Genomic DNA, 15381 nt, shown 5'->3' with positions numbered 1-15381 from the left:
ATCTGGATAATAAAATAGATCTAATGTTAGGCATTTTTACCTTAATTATCCAGGGGCATATTGAAATTCTGACTTTGAGTTTATTTATACTGACTTTATTTTGCTGTTTAAGACATAGATCAGCAATTTTAAAAAATGAAACCCGGTGGTTCCTTTTGAAGTGTAGGATAAAGAAAACGAGGGAATGTGCTCTACCCTAGGTTTGGTAGATGGCTGAGTGAATTATTAAAAAGTGTTCTACAAAAATTATCCATTCAGCATAGAGAACTACCTGCTATTTAAATCTAGACCAAGAGAATTTGGGCTAAGCTGCCAAAATAGTAAAGCTTCCTTTATTTGAAATTGTGTATCCTTTTTACAGAGCTGAAGTTAATGGCCCACTTCCCCACTCTTGTGATTCTGACAAATCTTACAGAACTCTCAATTAAAGCAACTTCTCTGGCAGCCCACGGTTATCTGTTTGCAGTTACTATTTATATGAAAGTTATAATAGAAATGTTGTTTAGATTTGCTATAAATTCATATGTAATTTTGGTTCTGTATGACCTTCTAATTAGCGTAAGCCATTCCATCAAAATCCTTAGATAATAGAAACAAACAATTCAAAAGATATTTTGTTTTTGACGCCTGACTTGTGATTCATTGTATTACGTAGATTGTTTTTCTACGCTCAGACGTGCGTAAAAGCCTACTAGTTTGTGATGCTTTATAGAATCAAACAGGGTTGTTTTGTACTTCTGAGAATTTGGATATTTTTATTTTTTTTATGTTTGTGTAAAACTATGGAAAGATCCAGAAACTAATAAAATGAATACTAACTATAGAGGGAGTAGGAACTTGCAAATTGGGACAAGGGGAGAAAGGAGACTCTCCACTGCTTGGTTTTTATTCTTTGGTTTTTCTGGAACCATGTGAACACATTGCCTATTCGTAAATTTAAAAACAAGATTTAAACATTGAAACATTGAATGTGCCAAGCGGAGATAACATTTAATGAAAGATGGAGTTGCACATACTATAAAAAGTTAAAAGAATATATCCAAAGTGAGTTCATTTTGGAAGATGAGGGCAAATCAATCATTTCTGCATATCATTAACCCTTTCCTCACATCATAGATCAAGTTTTTTGCACATTTACTGTTCAGCAGCTTGACATGACCCAAATCTGATGATGATAATAATACCAGCAACTAACAGCCATGGACTGTTTACTAGGTATCCTACCATCTGCTACTTATGATAAGTATTTTGGATGTGTTGTATCTTGGTGCTTACCTGTCCACTAAAGAAAGGTACTCTGTCTCCACTTTATAGGTGAGGAAGTTGAGACTTGAACGAGGCTAAGTAACTTGCCCAAGGTCACACAGCTAGTGAGAGTTAGGGCTGAGATTCAGAATTAGACCCGATTAATCTAGTCTCATGTTCTTGATCACTTTTGTCTACTTGTTGCCTCTTTGTGAAGTAAAAGGAACCAAAATGTCACTTAAGAAAGAAAAAAACCCAGACATAGCGGAAATCATTTATAATTATTTCTTTTGTCGGTAAATTAGGGAAATATTGGAACTGGTCATTGCAACTCATATTTACCTTTCATTTAATGAATGTGGAAAAGTAAAATGTTGGTGTTACACTCTGCTAACATAGTGTTGAAAAGTTGCCCTGGATTCCTAACGCATTTTTTAAAAATTAATGTGTTTTTCCTTCCTTAGCATAAGCCGGACCAAGTTGAGGGAGGTGGAACCAGCAGCATGCAGTGGAACCGTGAAGGGTGAACAGTGCCCTAACAAAGCCCTTCCATTCACCAGACATTGTTTCCAACGTATCCTCTTAATTGAGTGGGCATTGAAAAGTATTAACTCATTCAGGTTCATATTTCATTCTTAAGCCACGTGAATGACTTTTGAAATCATAACTATTTGATGTTCAAAATAATTTTTATATAACTTCTAATTTTCATGATGTCTTCTGGATACTTTTTTTCTGCTTACATCATTGTGATTCTTTTTCAAGAATTACATCAAAATTGGCAAAATTGATGGCAAGTAACAGATTCTTCCAGTGGCTGGCACTTGATTAAATTTTGTTAACAGAATTCTGGTTCTTGTGGTGCCTCTTAAGTAGCTTGTAAGAAGCAACTATATATAAACACTCAATTGATGGAAAAATCAAATCATATTATTCAAAAACTGTTTTTAATCTTCCAAGAAAGTTATACAGTTTTACAGTGTGCCTTTTGCTCTGGGAATAGTTTGCTTTTTGTGTTGGGTACAGTGCTGATTTGAAATGAAGGAAGGATGAACTTCACTGACTGGGAAAAAAGATACATTAAGACAGAATATACTAGAAGGAAACCTGTGGTAAAAGGGTTTCATTCAGGCTGGTTATGAAGTCTTACTATTTTCAGTTTTATTAAACATCTAAAATTGAGTAGCATTTAAAAAATTATACAGTAGCAGTTACTTGTTCTTTATTGTCTTTGACTTTTTGCCTTCCTTTCTGTTCTTGGGATTAAATTTTCACTTTTTCAGCATCACTTTCTATGTAGTTTTATAAATCGCCTTAACTATAAAAGCAAAAAGGAAAAACAGAAGGGTACTTTCTTGATAGGTATAAAATAAGTCTTAGAATATGTAGCCAGGGGCTAAAAGTTTGGATGCTTAAAAATGTTTATGATATAAAACTGATGTTCTGGGGCACCTGGGTGGCTCAGTCAGTTAAGCATCCAACTTCAGCTCATGTCATGATCCCACCATTCCCGAATTCAAGCCCCACGTCGGGCTCTGTGCTGACAGCTCAGAGCCTGGAGCCTGTTTTGGATTCTGTGTCTCCCTCTCTCTCTGCCTCTCCCCAATTCACGCTGTCTCTCTCAAGAATAAAAGTAAAAGCATTATTAAAAAAATAAATAAATAAAACTGATGTTCCAATCTTAATGGTATGGTTTTGATCTAAAAGTAAGTTTTCATAAGTTGTAAGTTTGAGTTTTGTGTTGGAAATGCTAAATGAAAAATCCAAATTTGGATCGATGAGTTTTTTAGAATTAAAATATAATTAAAATTTTTATTCTTTTTAAAGAATATTTGTATTTGAGAGAGAGAGAGAGAGACAGAGGGTGAGCGGGGGAGGGGCAGTGGTAGACTGAGACAGAATCTGAAGCACGTTCCACACTCTGAGCTGTCAACACTCTGAGCTGTCAACACAGAGCCGGCCGCAGGGCTGGAACTCATGAACCAGGAAATCATGACCTGAGCTGAAGTTGGGACACTTAACCGACTGAGTTACCCAGGTGCCCCATTCTTACTGAGGATTGTATACAAAAAGTTTTCCTTAAAGTTTTTTTTTTTTTTTTTTACCATTATAGTGCAACTTTTAATAGTGTGTGAAGACTTAAACGACCCTCCTTTTTCCAAATAACAAAAATCAGAAAGGCTATTAAAGAGACACCTATTAGGAGCCCTTTAGCAAAACAGACTCTTTTATCTTCTGATAGATTCAACAGTTACCATTTTCCCACATCAGTAGTTGGGTTCCTTCTTTAGCTTTTATAGATAAGAAAATGTATTACTTGCTAAACATAAGGGAAGAAGCAGATTTTATATACAAATTTTAAAAAGTAATTTGAGTTTCAGTGTATTACATTCTTAACTTTGAAAAACACAGATATCCTCTTGAACCGCTCTCAGCAGCTTTTCTCAAGTTGCACGGCCAAGTTTGCAGACGGACAGCAGTGCTCTGTGCCCGTGTTTGACATTACACACCAGACCCCTCTGTGTGAAGAACATGCCAAAAAAATGGTGAGTTCAGATTTTATTTTCAGCAGCAGAGACTTTCAAACTTTGGATAGCAGTCCACAGTAGAAAATATTTTGTGACTTGGTACAAACTGTATGTAAATATATAAAATATCATATATCATATCATATAATGTAATGTAATATAATGTAATATATAATATGTAAACATACTTGTCATGACCCATTGAGTAAATTTCATAGCTTCATTTTTAAATTTTTATTACTGTTTTTAAAGAGTGGGTGTTTGTTTTTTTTTTTTTTAATAATGCTTATTTATTTTGAGAGAGAGAGAAAATGAGCTTCAGCAGGGGAGGGGCAGAAAGACAATCTGAAGCAGGCTCCCTGTTGTCAGCACAGAGTCCACTGTGGGACTTAATCTCATGAACTGTGAGATCATGACCTGAGCCAAAATCAAAAGTTGGATCCTTAACTGACGGAGCCACCCAGGTGTCCCCCTTCATAGCCTCATTAAAAAAAAAAATTTAAAAAAACCTGTCCTAGGGGTGCCTGGGTGGGCCAGTCACATGCACCCAGTCTCTCTCTCAAAAAATAAATTAAAAATAAGTTAAAAAAAAAAACTACTCTAGAAGGTATTTAGTAGTTACTAACATATAGTTATTTTGTTTATTATCTATCCTTATTCTATACCTCTCTTTGCCTTAAGGTACATTTTCTTACACTTAACAGATTTTTCAAGCTTTCTTCGCCCCATTTCTTTAGATTTTTGCTTTTTTATATTCAATTCTGTGAATGTCTTGGATATTTGATAAGATTTCGGCCAGAAGCCACTGTTGAACTTAACTATTGCTTCTGTTAATGCTAGCATCATAAGCCCTAATTAATTCAGAGTAATTTGGAAGGAGAGGTAAGTCTGAATTAGTGGACTATCTGAATTACATCATTATTTTTAAAAAGTGCATTTTTATTACTTTTACCTAGATACTTGCTGAGTTCTGCTATTTGCAAGGTAGTATGCAAGGTATATGTGTGAAAAAGCTGAGTAAGACAATTCTTTCCCTCTGCAAGCATTTTACAGTTTCAGGGGAGCAGCAGGGTAACTGAATGGCCATTGGACCAGGACCTCATAGTCTAAGGCTATGATCCTGGTGTTGCCACCAGCTAAATGTGTCACAGGGACTGTTGTAAGTTAAAGATTACGTCTGAGTATAGCAGCGTTTGTACCCCATCAGTCCCCCAGCGAGAGACTTAATACTGGGTGATAAAACCTATGCAGATCTCTTGGCTCTGCTTTCAAACTGTCTTGAATCCGGACACGTTTTGCCAACTCCACTGCTACCATTCTGCTCTCGAATTGGTCTGGATTATTGTAATAGTCTCCTAATTGGTCTCCTTCTTATTGCCCCCTTCTTATCTGCACCCAGATGTCCTGTTCACACAGCAGTCCGAGTAGGCTGTGTGTGTCCCACTTCCTTTGAATTTATGTGCAGTAAAATCCACTCTTTGGTGCACAATGCTGTGAGATTGACAGTGTATCCATCCGGTTATAGAACCGCCACCATAATCAAGATCTTCTGTCAATCCCCCCAAATTCTCTTGTGCTACCCCTCTGTAGTCTACCCCTAAGTATCTCCACTGATGTTTTCCTGTCCCTGTAAATTCACATTTTCCAGGATGTCTTATAAAAGCCTTTTATTATTTAAAAAAAAATTTTTTTTATTTTTTGCATTTATTTATTTTTGAGAGACAGAGCACAAGCAGGGGAAGGGCAGAGAGAGAATGAGACATAGAATCCGAAGCAGGCTCACGACTCCGAGCTGTCAGCGCAGAGCCCGACACGGGGTTCGAACTCAAGAGCCATGAGATCATGACCTGAGCCAGAGTCACTTAACTGACCCATTGAGCCACCCAGACGCCCCTAGAGGCCTTTTAGAGAATGCACTTGTGAACACTTTAGTTCCCTGGTCAAAACCTTCCAATGGCTTTCCAGCACATCCACAATCAAATCTAACATTTTTTTTTTTTTTTTTCCAAATCTAACATTCTTATCACGGCCTGTGAGACTTCCTGATCTGGCCCTTGTAATTTTTCCAGCTTCATCTTGTACCCTCTCCTTACTTCCAGAGTTTCAGCAACATTGGCCTTCTTGCTGTTTCTTCAACCCTTGAAGTATGCTCTCACCTCGTGGGCCTTGCACTTGTTTTTTTTCTCTTTTCCTAGGATGTTCTTTTCCTTGGTTTCTACATGCCTCTCTCCTTCATTTCATTCGGGTTTCTGATCAAATGTCACGTCATCAAAGAAGCCTTTCACTTCCTCTCTGCCCAGTCACTTTTTTTCCTCAGACTCTACCTTATTTTTCTTCCTAACATTTATGTCTGTCTCATTGTATTACTTACTATTTTATTTATTGTCAGTATCCTTTTACTAGAACATAACATTTACAAAGGCAGGAACATTTTTTGTCCATTGCCGTATCCCCAGTGCTTAGAACAAAGGTGCTCAATAAGTGATTGTTGGATAGTTAGACGCATGGCCGGGAGAGGTTGAGATTCAGAATTAGACTCAAGCGCTGGACAGGACAGTCATTGGTAGGAGCTGAAGCTACAGGACATCCAGGCTGTCACACAGAACATGTTATTCAATGGCTATGAGACCAGACAGCAGATGGTAAGTTAGTAAATGCAGCATCCTGGCATGGAAGTAGAATGAGGCAGTGAGAAAGTTGAGAGTGAAGAGTGTTTGCAAATAGTGGAGGCAGTGAACAATTGGCATTAGGAAAGTCGCTAAGGCATAGGGGTGCCACCTCTGTGGGGGAGCTTCGTGGGGGACTACCAAGAGCATGGCAGGGCCTCATTCTGGAGCAGTTCTGTGGGGACTGCCTGGCACATTACCAAGAATATTGCCGGGCTGCACAAGCTTAGGAGAATAAGACACACACCTAGAACTAGAACCAGGTGGTACTGGAGTGTCTTATGAGTAGGACTAGTGTATCTTGAGCTGGACAGACTCTCCTGCTTAACGTCTCTGCTGGTCCTAGAGGGAAAGCCTGGATGGATGCCTAGCATCCTGGTGGGTACTGGTGGTTGCTTAGTTACTATTTGTTGAATTAAATGATGGATACGATAAAAGTAGAACTAAAGTATTGAGCTAAAAAGGACTATTAGAGGATAGGAAACAGCCTTTCTTTGTTTTTTTGTTTGTTTTATAAATTTGTACATTTGTGACTTTAGTCTGTAATTGTTTTTAAAGATTTTTTTAAAATGTTTATTTTTGAGAGAGAGAGAGCCAGAGAAAAGAGGGAGACACAGAATCTGAAGCAGGCTCCAGGCTCTGAGCTGTCGGCACAGAGCCAGACGCGGGGCTTAAACTCATGAACCGTGAGATCATGACCTGAGCTGAAGTTGGATGCTTAACCGACTGAGCCACCCAGGAACCCCTGTAATTGTGTTTAGATTTAAGTATGTGGCTAGTTTTAAACTTCTTTTAGATTTCCTGGATTTATACTTTCAGTTGTAAAAATCACCATTTTGTATACCACCAAGAAATTTAAAAATGCTGCACAGTGCACTTCTTACCACTTAAAATTTTTGTTTTTTTTTTTGTTTTTAAGTTTATTTATTTATTTTAGAGAGAGAGAGAGAGAGTGAGAGAGTACGTGAGCAGAGGAGGGATGGAGGGAGAATTCCAAGCAGGCTGCATGCTCAGCACAGAGTCCGATGTGGGGCTTGATCTCATGACTGAGATTGTCACCTGAGCGGAAATCAAGAGTTGGATGCTTAACTGACTGAGCCACAGGCGCCCCTTTTACAATTTTTGTTTTATATGTATCAAAATAGCTTCTTTAGACTTAGTTAGACATAGATTTTTATTTTCTCTAATACTCCTGGTTTCAACTGAATTACTTGAGATAGAAAAGGAGGTAGTTTCTACATCATCATCTTTGATACAGCTTTGTCTACTTTGTGGTTATTTTCCTTTCTCATTTGGTTGTTGCTTTGCAAAAAAAAAAAAAAAAAAAGGAATTGCGGTCAGCTCTTCAATGAGTATCTGCTTCACTAATGACAGTTTTATGCCCTCAGCTACTCTTCGTGCTTTTGTACACACAACAGTTTTCCCTCTTCATGTGAAACCAACAATGCACATGCCTTGGGTCAAACAGTGACGGTACAAAGAACTGTTGTCACCCCCGCACGTACATAGACCATGCCAACTATAATGACCATCACCGGGCCAACAGCAGTTGCAGCCCAGTTGCAGAAATACTAAAATGTACCTTGGAACTGATGAAATGCAGTATTCAGATTGAAGGGTGGCCGATGAAGAAAGCTGGTTATATTGTTAATCTCTTGTTCCTCCTTGCTGGTTCTTACCTTGTTCACTCAAGTGAGTAGCAGTAGTTATATAAAGCTGCGGTCCCTTTGTCTTCTCTCTTTACCTTGTCTCCCTGGTCCATGTAAATTACTTGAAGGGCTTTTATGGTGTCATGATTTCTGAAGCTACATCTCCATCCCTTTCTTTATCCCTCATACCATTTCCTCCTCTATCTCCTGGGACATCTTCGTACCTCAAATTATATGGGAGCCAAGCTGAATTCCTTAACTTCTCTTCTGAGTCCATATTCTGCTGTGTGCTCTGTTCCAACTAATGGTATCATCTAACAGTCTCCCAACCTAGAAACCCTAGAGAGACGTGTTAGAGTGTTCTTCCCTTCATCCAAGGAGCTGTCACATCTTGAGACTTCTGTCCCTACAGAGCCTTGCTTTTCCATTCCCACTCACATTGCCCGTAGCCATTTATCTTGTATTGACTGTTGAAATGGCCCTCTGATTGGAAATAATGCCTCCATTCTCTTGCCTTGTCTGTTTCATTGCTGCCAGCGTAGTGAATCCCTTTAAAGCATTTGTCAAGTTATGTTACTCCTTTCATCAAAAATCATTTCCCATTGCCTATAAAATGAAGCTGAAAATCCTGAACATGGTAATCAAAGTCGTACGTGATCTGGTCCTCAACTTCTTTACAGCTTACTTTTTATATTCCATCCTCCATTACACCATACCCCAAGCACCAGTCATACCCAATTATTTGCTGTTCTTTTTGTCTTGTGAGTGTCATTACTATAGAATGATCTTCCCCTTACCCCAGTGACTTAAAATCCTACTTATCTTTTAATCCCACAAAACTAAAAGTAATTGATTTTCCTTTTGTACATGCATGGAAGGTATTTATGCCATTATTGCCCTATTTTCTCTGTACTGTATTTATGTATACTTATATTCTTGTTCTTTCCATGAAAAAGTAAGTTCTTTTGAGAATGCAATTACATTGCATTCATTCTGGTTTGTTGTTTTTTTTTTTTTTAAACACTACAACACCTATCACAGTCTTTTTTTTTTTTTCCCCCTGTACCTTCTACCCACCCACACCTCCCTCTCGGCCTGCCAAAATCTCACAGTGTCCTTAAATGTGGGGTGAATTGTATATATTGATTTGGATTCATTTGAATTAATTTAAAAAAATGAATTCTTTACTCATTTACTTATGGTTATATTTGCTGTAGGTATACAGTATGTTTTAGGCATTCTATAGAATGTTAAGAGATGGGAGTAATTTTTTCAGATAGCTCTTAGGCTTTTCCCAAACATTCTCAGTTTAAAAATACCCATTTGTTCATTTCAAAGGATAATTTCTTGAGAGGAGATAGCTCCCGTAAAGTTCAGCACCAGCAGCAGAGGAAACCCAGGAAAAAAACCAAGCCTCCTGCACTTACCAAAAAACACAAGAAGAAGAGACGGCGTGGACCTCGTCGACCCCAAAAACCCATTCCCCCTGCAGTCCCCCAAGGGAACCTCAGCATGCCCACCAGCGTCTCACTGCCAGTGGAGACCGCTCAGATCCGGTCAGTGATGGTTCTCACAACACCTAGCATCATCTCTGTAGCGTTGCAGCTCGGCCCCCGAAGCCATTCGATAGATGAGCCTAGACCTTGTAGTCTTCAGTGTAATTTTTACCAAATATCTGACTGGGTGAGATCTGAAATAAAGTTTTTGACTGTAACACAGAAAGCAGATGCTGAAATTGAGAATTTAATTGTCTGCCCTTAGATTTTTCTGCTTTAGCAGAAATTCCATATATGTTTTGACAGAAATGTTCCGTCTGAAATCTGATACCTTACTGATTTTGGCAGGAGTTAAGCATTTTGACCAGTCGAATGAGGCTTCTGTTTCAGCTAGACATTTCAGTTTTATTTGTCCATTTCACTTTTTAAAAATTACTATTTGACTAGACTTGAAATTCTAAAAAGTATGAAGACACACTCAATGCACAAAATTGTGATTTGTTCTACTAATGTGAGGTAAAGCTATCTTGAAATGGTTGCCTTCTCTTCCTACATGGGTGAAGGTTTTGGGGCTATGTGACTGAGTATGGTCAGGTCTTCCTTTTGCTTGTAAATTTCCTTTTCTGGAAGTAGGAAAAGGAGACATTTTAAGCTAGGATTTCCCATTTTCACATTTGACGAACGTGTCTTGGGGACAATGGTGTGAAGGGATAAGGGGCGTGATGGGGCCAACTGTGTCCTCTTCCCCAGGAGCCCATCCACGCCGGAGCTGAGTGCTGATGAGTTGCCGGACGACATTGCCAATGAGATCACTGACATTCCACATGACTTGGAATTGAACCAGGAGGACTTTTCAGACGTCCTGCCACGGCTGCCTGATGACTTACAAGATTTTGATTTTTTTGAAGGTATGGCTCAATTTTTTGATTCAAGAAGGCTGAATGAGTTTTTAAAAAGGGAAATAGTGTTTGTGAAGTATTCCTCCTCACACAGTGTCTTCCACCGTAATTAGAAAATGCAACCCTGCTAAACCGATTTTACCCTGCTTTCAGAAGGTGAGGAGTGCGGTTTGTCCAACTAGCCAAATTAATAGGCTTAGTAGGTTGATCATTCAACTGTTAGGTTGTTAACTTTGTCCCTTTCAAATGAGTCATTTTACTCTATTTTTCAACAAAAACATCTTAAGCTTGAGTTTACTGAAGCCTTTTAGAACTCGTCCTATTCCAGTACCCCACCCTGTACTTGAGTTGAAGTGCACTTTTCTAAAACGAAGTTTGCTTTAATCCCACCAGTTCTGTGGTGCTTTCAGGGAAAACCTTTTATGCCCTTAGAAAGTTTCTTTCACCATTAAAAACTGGATATTTTTCTGGTGACTAGTCAAGTTCCTAACTCTAGAGATGTTTAATGTTGGAGACGAAGTCAGTGGCAGCCCCCAGGCTTTCCTCTCGAAAACTGGCATGAGGGGAGCAGGACTAGCGGGAAACACACAGAAGCGTTTTGGAGAGGACTGAGTGCGAGTGAGTGCTCAGCTCCCGGTTGCGCCGCCTCTCTCTTTTCCCGTCTTCTACGGCCGCCCTCCTGCTGGAGGAGAGAGTTCAGGAGCAGAAGCACCGAGGGGACTCTTGCATGGCTTTTTGTCTCCAGTCCGAACCAATATGATATATTTTCTGTTGTAATGATTTTGACATAACTTCAGGTAAAAACATGTGTAATCAGACGGCCACCATGCATTTTAAGTCGGTAATGCTTAGAAGAATCCTTACGAATTTAACGCTTTGGCCAGCTGGGTTTAGACACTGCTGTAAGTAAACTGAAGATACAGGCTGCAGGACAGCTTGACCTCTCAGGCCTGCCCTGCAGATTACTCTTTCACTCTTTCTTTCCAGTCTAGTCCCTGGAAGCTTCCCTTTTCCGTGGGGCCTCTCTTTAATAGAATACTGTTACAGATAATTCCAATGGAGGATTTTTGTGGTGTGGCATACGTAACGACTCTGCTGATTCTCTTGACGGCTTTTGTTTTGCTCAGGAAAGAACGGAGACCTTCTTCCAACTACCGAAGAGGCCGAGGAACTTGAGCGGGCCTTGCAGGCTGTCACTTCTCTTGAGTGCCTGAGTACCATTGGGGTACTTACCCAGTCAGATGGTGTGCCAGTCCAGGAGCTGTCAGAGAGAGGAATAGGGGTGTTCTCCACAGGTACTGGAGCTTCAGGAATTCAGTCCTTGAGCCGAGAAGTAAACACAGACCTAGGGGAGCTACTGAATGGGCGCATAGTACATGATAATTTTTCTAGTCTAGAGCTGGATGAGAACCTGCTCCGTTCTGCTACCTTGTCTAACCCACCTACACCCCTGGCAGGGCAGATCCAAGGGCAGTTCTCTGCCCCAGCCAACGTCGGCCTTACTTCTGCCACTCTGATCAGCCAGAGTGCACTTGGGGAGAGAGCCTTCCCAGGACAGTTTCATGGACTACATGATGGCAGCCATGCCTCCCAGAGGCCACATCCTGCCCAGCTGCTGAGCAAGGCAGATGACCTAATCACCTCACGACAGCAATACAGCAGTGATCATTCACACTCCTCGCCCCATGGAAGCCATTATGATAGTGAGCACGTGCCGTCTCCCTACAGTGACCATATCACCTCTCCCCACACAACATCTTACTCTGGTGATAATATGGCAGCTACCTTTTCAGCAGAGATGCCCATCATGGCGCAGCACTTGCTCCCAACCCAACTCGAGGTGCCACTTGGAGGAGTCGTGAACCCCAGAACTCACTGGGGCAATCTCCCTGTCAACCTTGGAGATCCCTCTCCATTTAGCAACCTTCTTGGCGCAGATGGACATCTTCTTTCCACTTCCCTATCCACGCCACCCACCACTTCGAACTCAGAGACCACACAGCCTGCCTTCGCCACCGTGACCCCCAGCAGCTCCAGCGTGCTTCCGGGGTTACCGCAGACCAGCTTCAGTGGCATGGGGCCTTCTGCTGAACTCATGGCCTCCACCTCTCCCAAGCAGCAACTCCCTCAGTTCAGCGCAGCCTTCGGCCACCAGCTGAGTTCTCACAGTGGCATTCCTAAGGACCTGCAGCCCAGCCACAGCTCTATAGCCCCTCCTACAGGCTTCACGGTAACAGGTGCCACAGCTACAAGTACCAATAATGCATCTTCTCCCTTTACCTCCCCTAACTGAGCGTGTCTGTGTGTTTGCAGGCAGGTGGGGAACCTGGTGTTTTCTATCTTTGTTTCCTGTTGATCATCCCTTTCCCCTTTTCCTAAAGAAGATTTTAAAAATAACAGATGGGGACTAGAGGGGAACTCCTTTTTCCAGTTAAACAAGTAACCCTGCAGTGGACCTCGCTTCAGTGTTCACATGTGCTCCTTTGCACTGGTGCTCATTCCCTCCCGGCGGGTTCACTCTTACCCCAGTGGTTTCCTTAGTGGCTCAGCACAGTGACTGGATAGAATTGATTTTTAGCAGCAAGTCCTAGAAGTGGAAGATACCTCAGATTACCAGTGCCCTTTACTATTTCCTAGTATTCAGATCAATGCTTTCCATTCTATTACCAGGTCTTTACAGAGGTGGTTCTAGATAGAATGGTCCTGTTCATCGAGTTCCTGTGTAAGAGACAGCAAATGGTGTGTAGGGACAGATCAAGGCTCTGACTTAGCACCAACTGCTAAACACCGCACGAGGCCAGGATTCCATTCCTAATTGTGATCATGTTCAATTAAAAAGAAAAACATTATTAGTCTTTTGACCGCCTGTGTGTGTGTGTGTGTGTGTGTGTGCCCATGTGTGTGTTTTTGTGCAGGGCAGGAAGCAGCTGTCCCATTGTTGTTCTTTTTCTTTCTTTCTTTCTGTTTTTTTTTTTCTTTCCTAACAAGTAGAATAAGGCTCTTACTTCTCCTTTCCCACGTCTCACAACCCTAATAAGGTTGGTCATCCTTTCCCACCAAATTAACGAAGTTTCCCAAATAGAGAGGGTGGTGGTCTGGTGATGTGAATTGTACAACCCTCTTCCGCTAAGTTATCCAAGAACACGAGAAGCTGAATTCATGTCGGGGCCGTGGGGATGTCACAAAAAGCATGGAGTGACTGCAGGGTTGCTGAGATTCTGAGGTCTGGTGGTTATTTTGCCTTTTTAGACAGGTGTTTGTTTCTCCATCCTCTCTCATGGAATACATTCACGAGATGTAATTAAAGACCATATTTTGATGTGAAAAGCAGGCTAGGTCAGATACGTTTGGAAAGATGGAGTCTCCGAACTCCTTGGTCCATCTTTTACTTTTGAATTTTTCATGTTTACAGTAGTGATTCTTTGGTAAGAGTTGTAAAATGTTGAAGACACTTGTAGAATCAATGTACCAGTTGTGAAGTGACGTGTAATATCTGAAGGATACACATTTTAAAGTTTCTTTCAAAGCAGAATATGGAAATTAGACCTAAATTTTACCTACCCTGTTGGTACTTTTAAAACAATTTAAGTACATAGATTTAAGTTGCAGAAATTGTTTTAAAGTACCGAGATTTTAGGGTTGAAAATTATATTGGGTAGTTTAGTAAGTTGGTGACTATGGAAATGAATAAGTGAGGTTTCTTTTTACCTGCCTTCTCCCCTGCCCCCTTCCCAAGGATGGAACTAGATTTTAAAGTCATCTGTACTCTTCTGCTTTTGCTGAGAAGTTTCACCATCCCCTGAGATACCATTGGCTATTTATACCTGAGTCTAGTCTAATTTACATATATATATTTTAAAAGATGAGTAGAGAGAACATATCTATTAATGATGTGATATAATAATTCATTGGTCAGGGAATATTTGATCTGAATTCCTTTTCAATAGGTAAAGATTTGGATGTATTTTCCTACTTCCTATATGTATTCTCTTTATGCCATGCTAATTCTAACCAGTTCCCTTCTTTTGAAAGCTTTTCTTTCTCTGCTTTTTAAAGGAATGATGGTGATCAGCAGGCATTATGCAGATGCCATGCGCCTGAGGTTATGGAGGGGAAATGTCCCATGACTGTATGAAATCATTATACGCCCTATTTTGTATTTATTGAAGTTTCTTTTTGTGGGCCAAAAATATGTTTGTAATATATTTAGTTTTTTTTTAATCATGATAATTGGAAGATTTATTTTTTAATAGCTTTGCCTTTTTTGCAGATTGAGAAATTTCTAAATTATAAATTATGTCACAAAGCAAAATTATATTTGGTATCACCATAAATTTCTATTCTGAACGGTGAGAGCAGATAATTTGAATATTTCTCACCTGTGAACCTATGTTAGTAAGCTTTTTTATTTTAATGTACTGTAATGAAATGATGATGAGTAGTTACCTCTGCTCAGAAGTGTCATTTAGTTTGCTCCAGTCGTTTCGCCTCCCATTCTAATCCTCGCCGGATAACTGTCCATTCCCAGCAATTTGGTCTAGTCTCCATCGTGTACTAATCCAAGGTTGTACCAGAGCAGGACACTATCTTATCGGCCCCCTTCTTTGACAGCAAAGGGAAAGTCATGGGGAGTCGGTTTGAACTTTTCTGGCTATTTGTCCCTCGTGGTAGCTGCTTAAAATTCTTCAGTTATCAAAACTGAGTTTGCAGTAAGTTGCACATTTTATTGTTCGCAATTTTCTGTTTTGTGTGCATTTAAAAGCCCTTTCCTGCTTTCTAATAAGGAGGCACGAAATGATCAGGAATGTTGCCAGTTACAGCTTCACACCAAAAACTTTTGAGTAAATTCATTTTTGTTTAGACGCCCACAGTGATAGCTGAAGAAAGGGCACCCGTAG

General features: G+C 40.2%; 1 protein-coding gene across 6 annotated transcripts in view; it reads left to right on the top strand.

Moving 5' to 3' along the window:
• INO80D (INO80 complex subunit D) overlaps window positions 1-14699 on the top strand; it is a 62981-nt gene extending 48282 nt beyond the window's left edge. For all 6 annotated transcript variants that reach the window (XM_042949854.1, XM_042949858.1, XM_042949859.1 and 3 more), the window contains 5 exons: window positions 1710-1819; window positions 3658-3791; window positions 9427-9644; window positions 10335-10492; window positions 11611-14699. In XM_042949854.1, the coding sequence (XP_042805788.1) occupies window positions 1710-1819; window positions 3658-3791; window positions 9427-9644; window positions 10335-10492; window positions 11611-12776 (1786 nt within the window). In that variant the 3' untranslated portion in view covers window positions 12777-14699. The remainder of the gene's footprint in view (window positions 1-1709; window positions 1820-3657; window positions 3792-9426; window positions 9645-10334; window positions 10493-11610) is intronic.
• The last annotated feature ends 682 nt before the right edge of the window (window positions 14700-15381 follow it).

This window comes from Panthera leo, chromosome C1 (assembly GCF_018350215.1).
Source record: "Panthera leo isolate Ple1 chromosome C1, P.leo_Ple1_pat1.1, whole genome shotgun sequence".
NCBI classification, from domain to species: Eukaryota; Metazoa; Chordata; class Mammalia; order Carnivora; family Felidae; genus Panthera; species Panthera leo.
The sequence above is the reverse complement of the archived record's forward strand: the minus strand, read 5'-3'. Positions and strand labels throughout refer to the sequence as shown.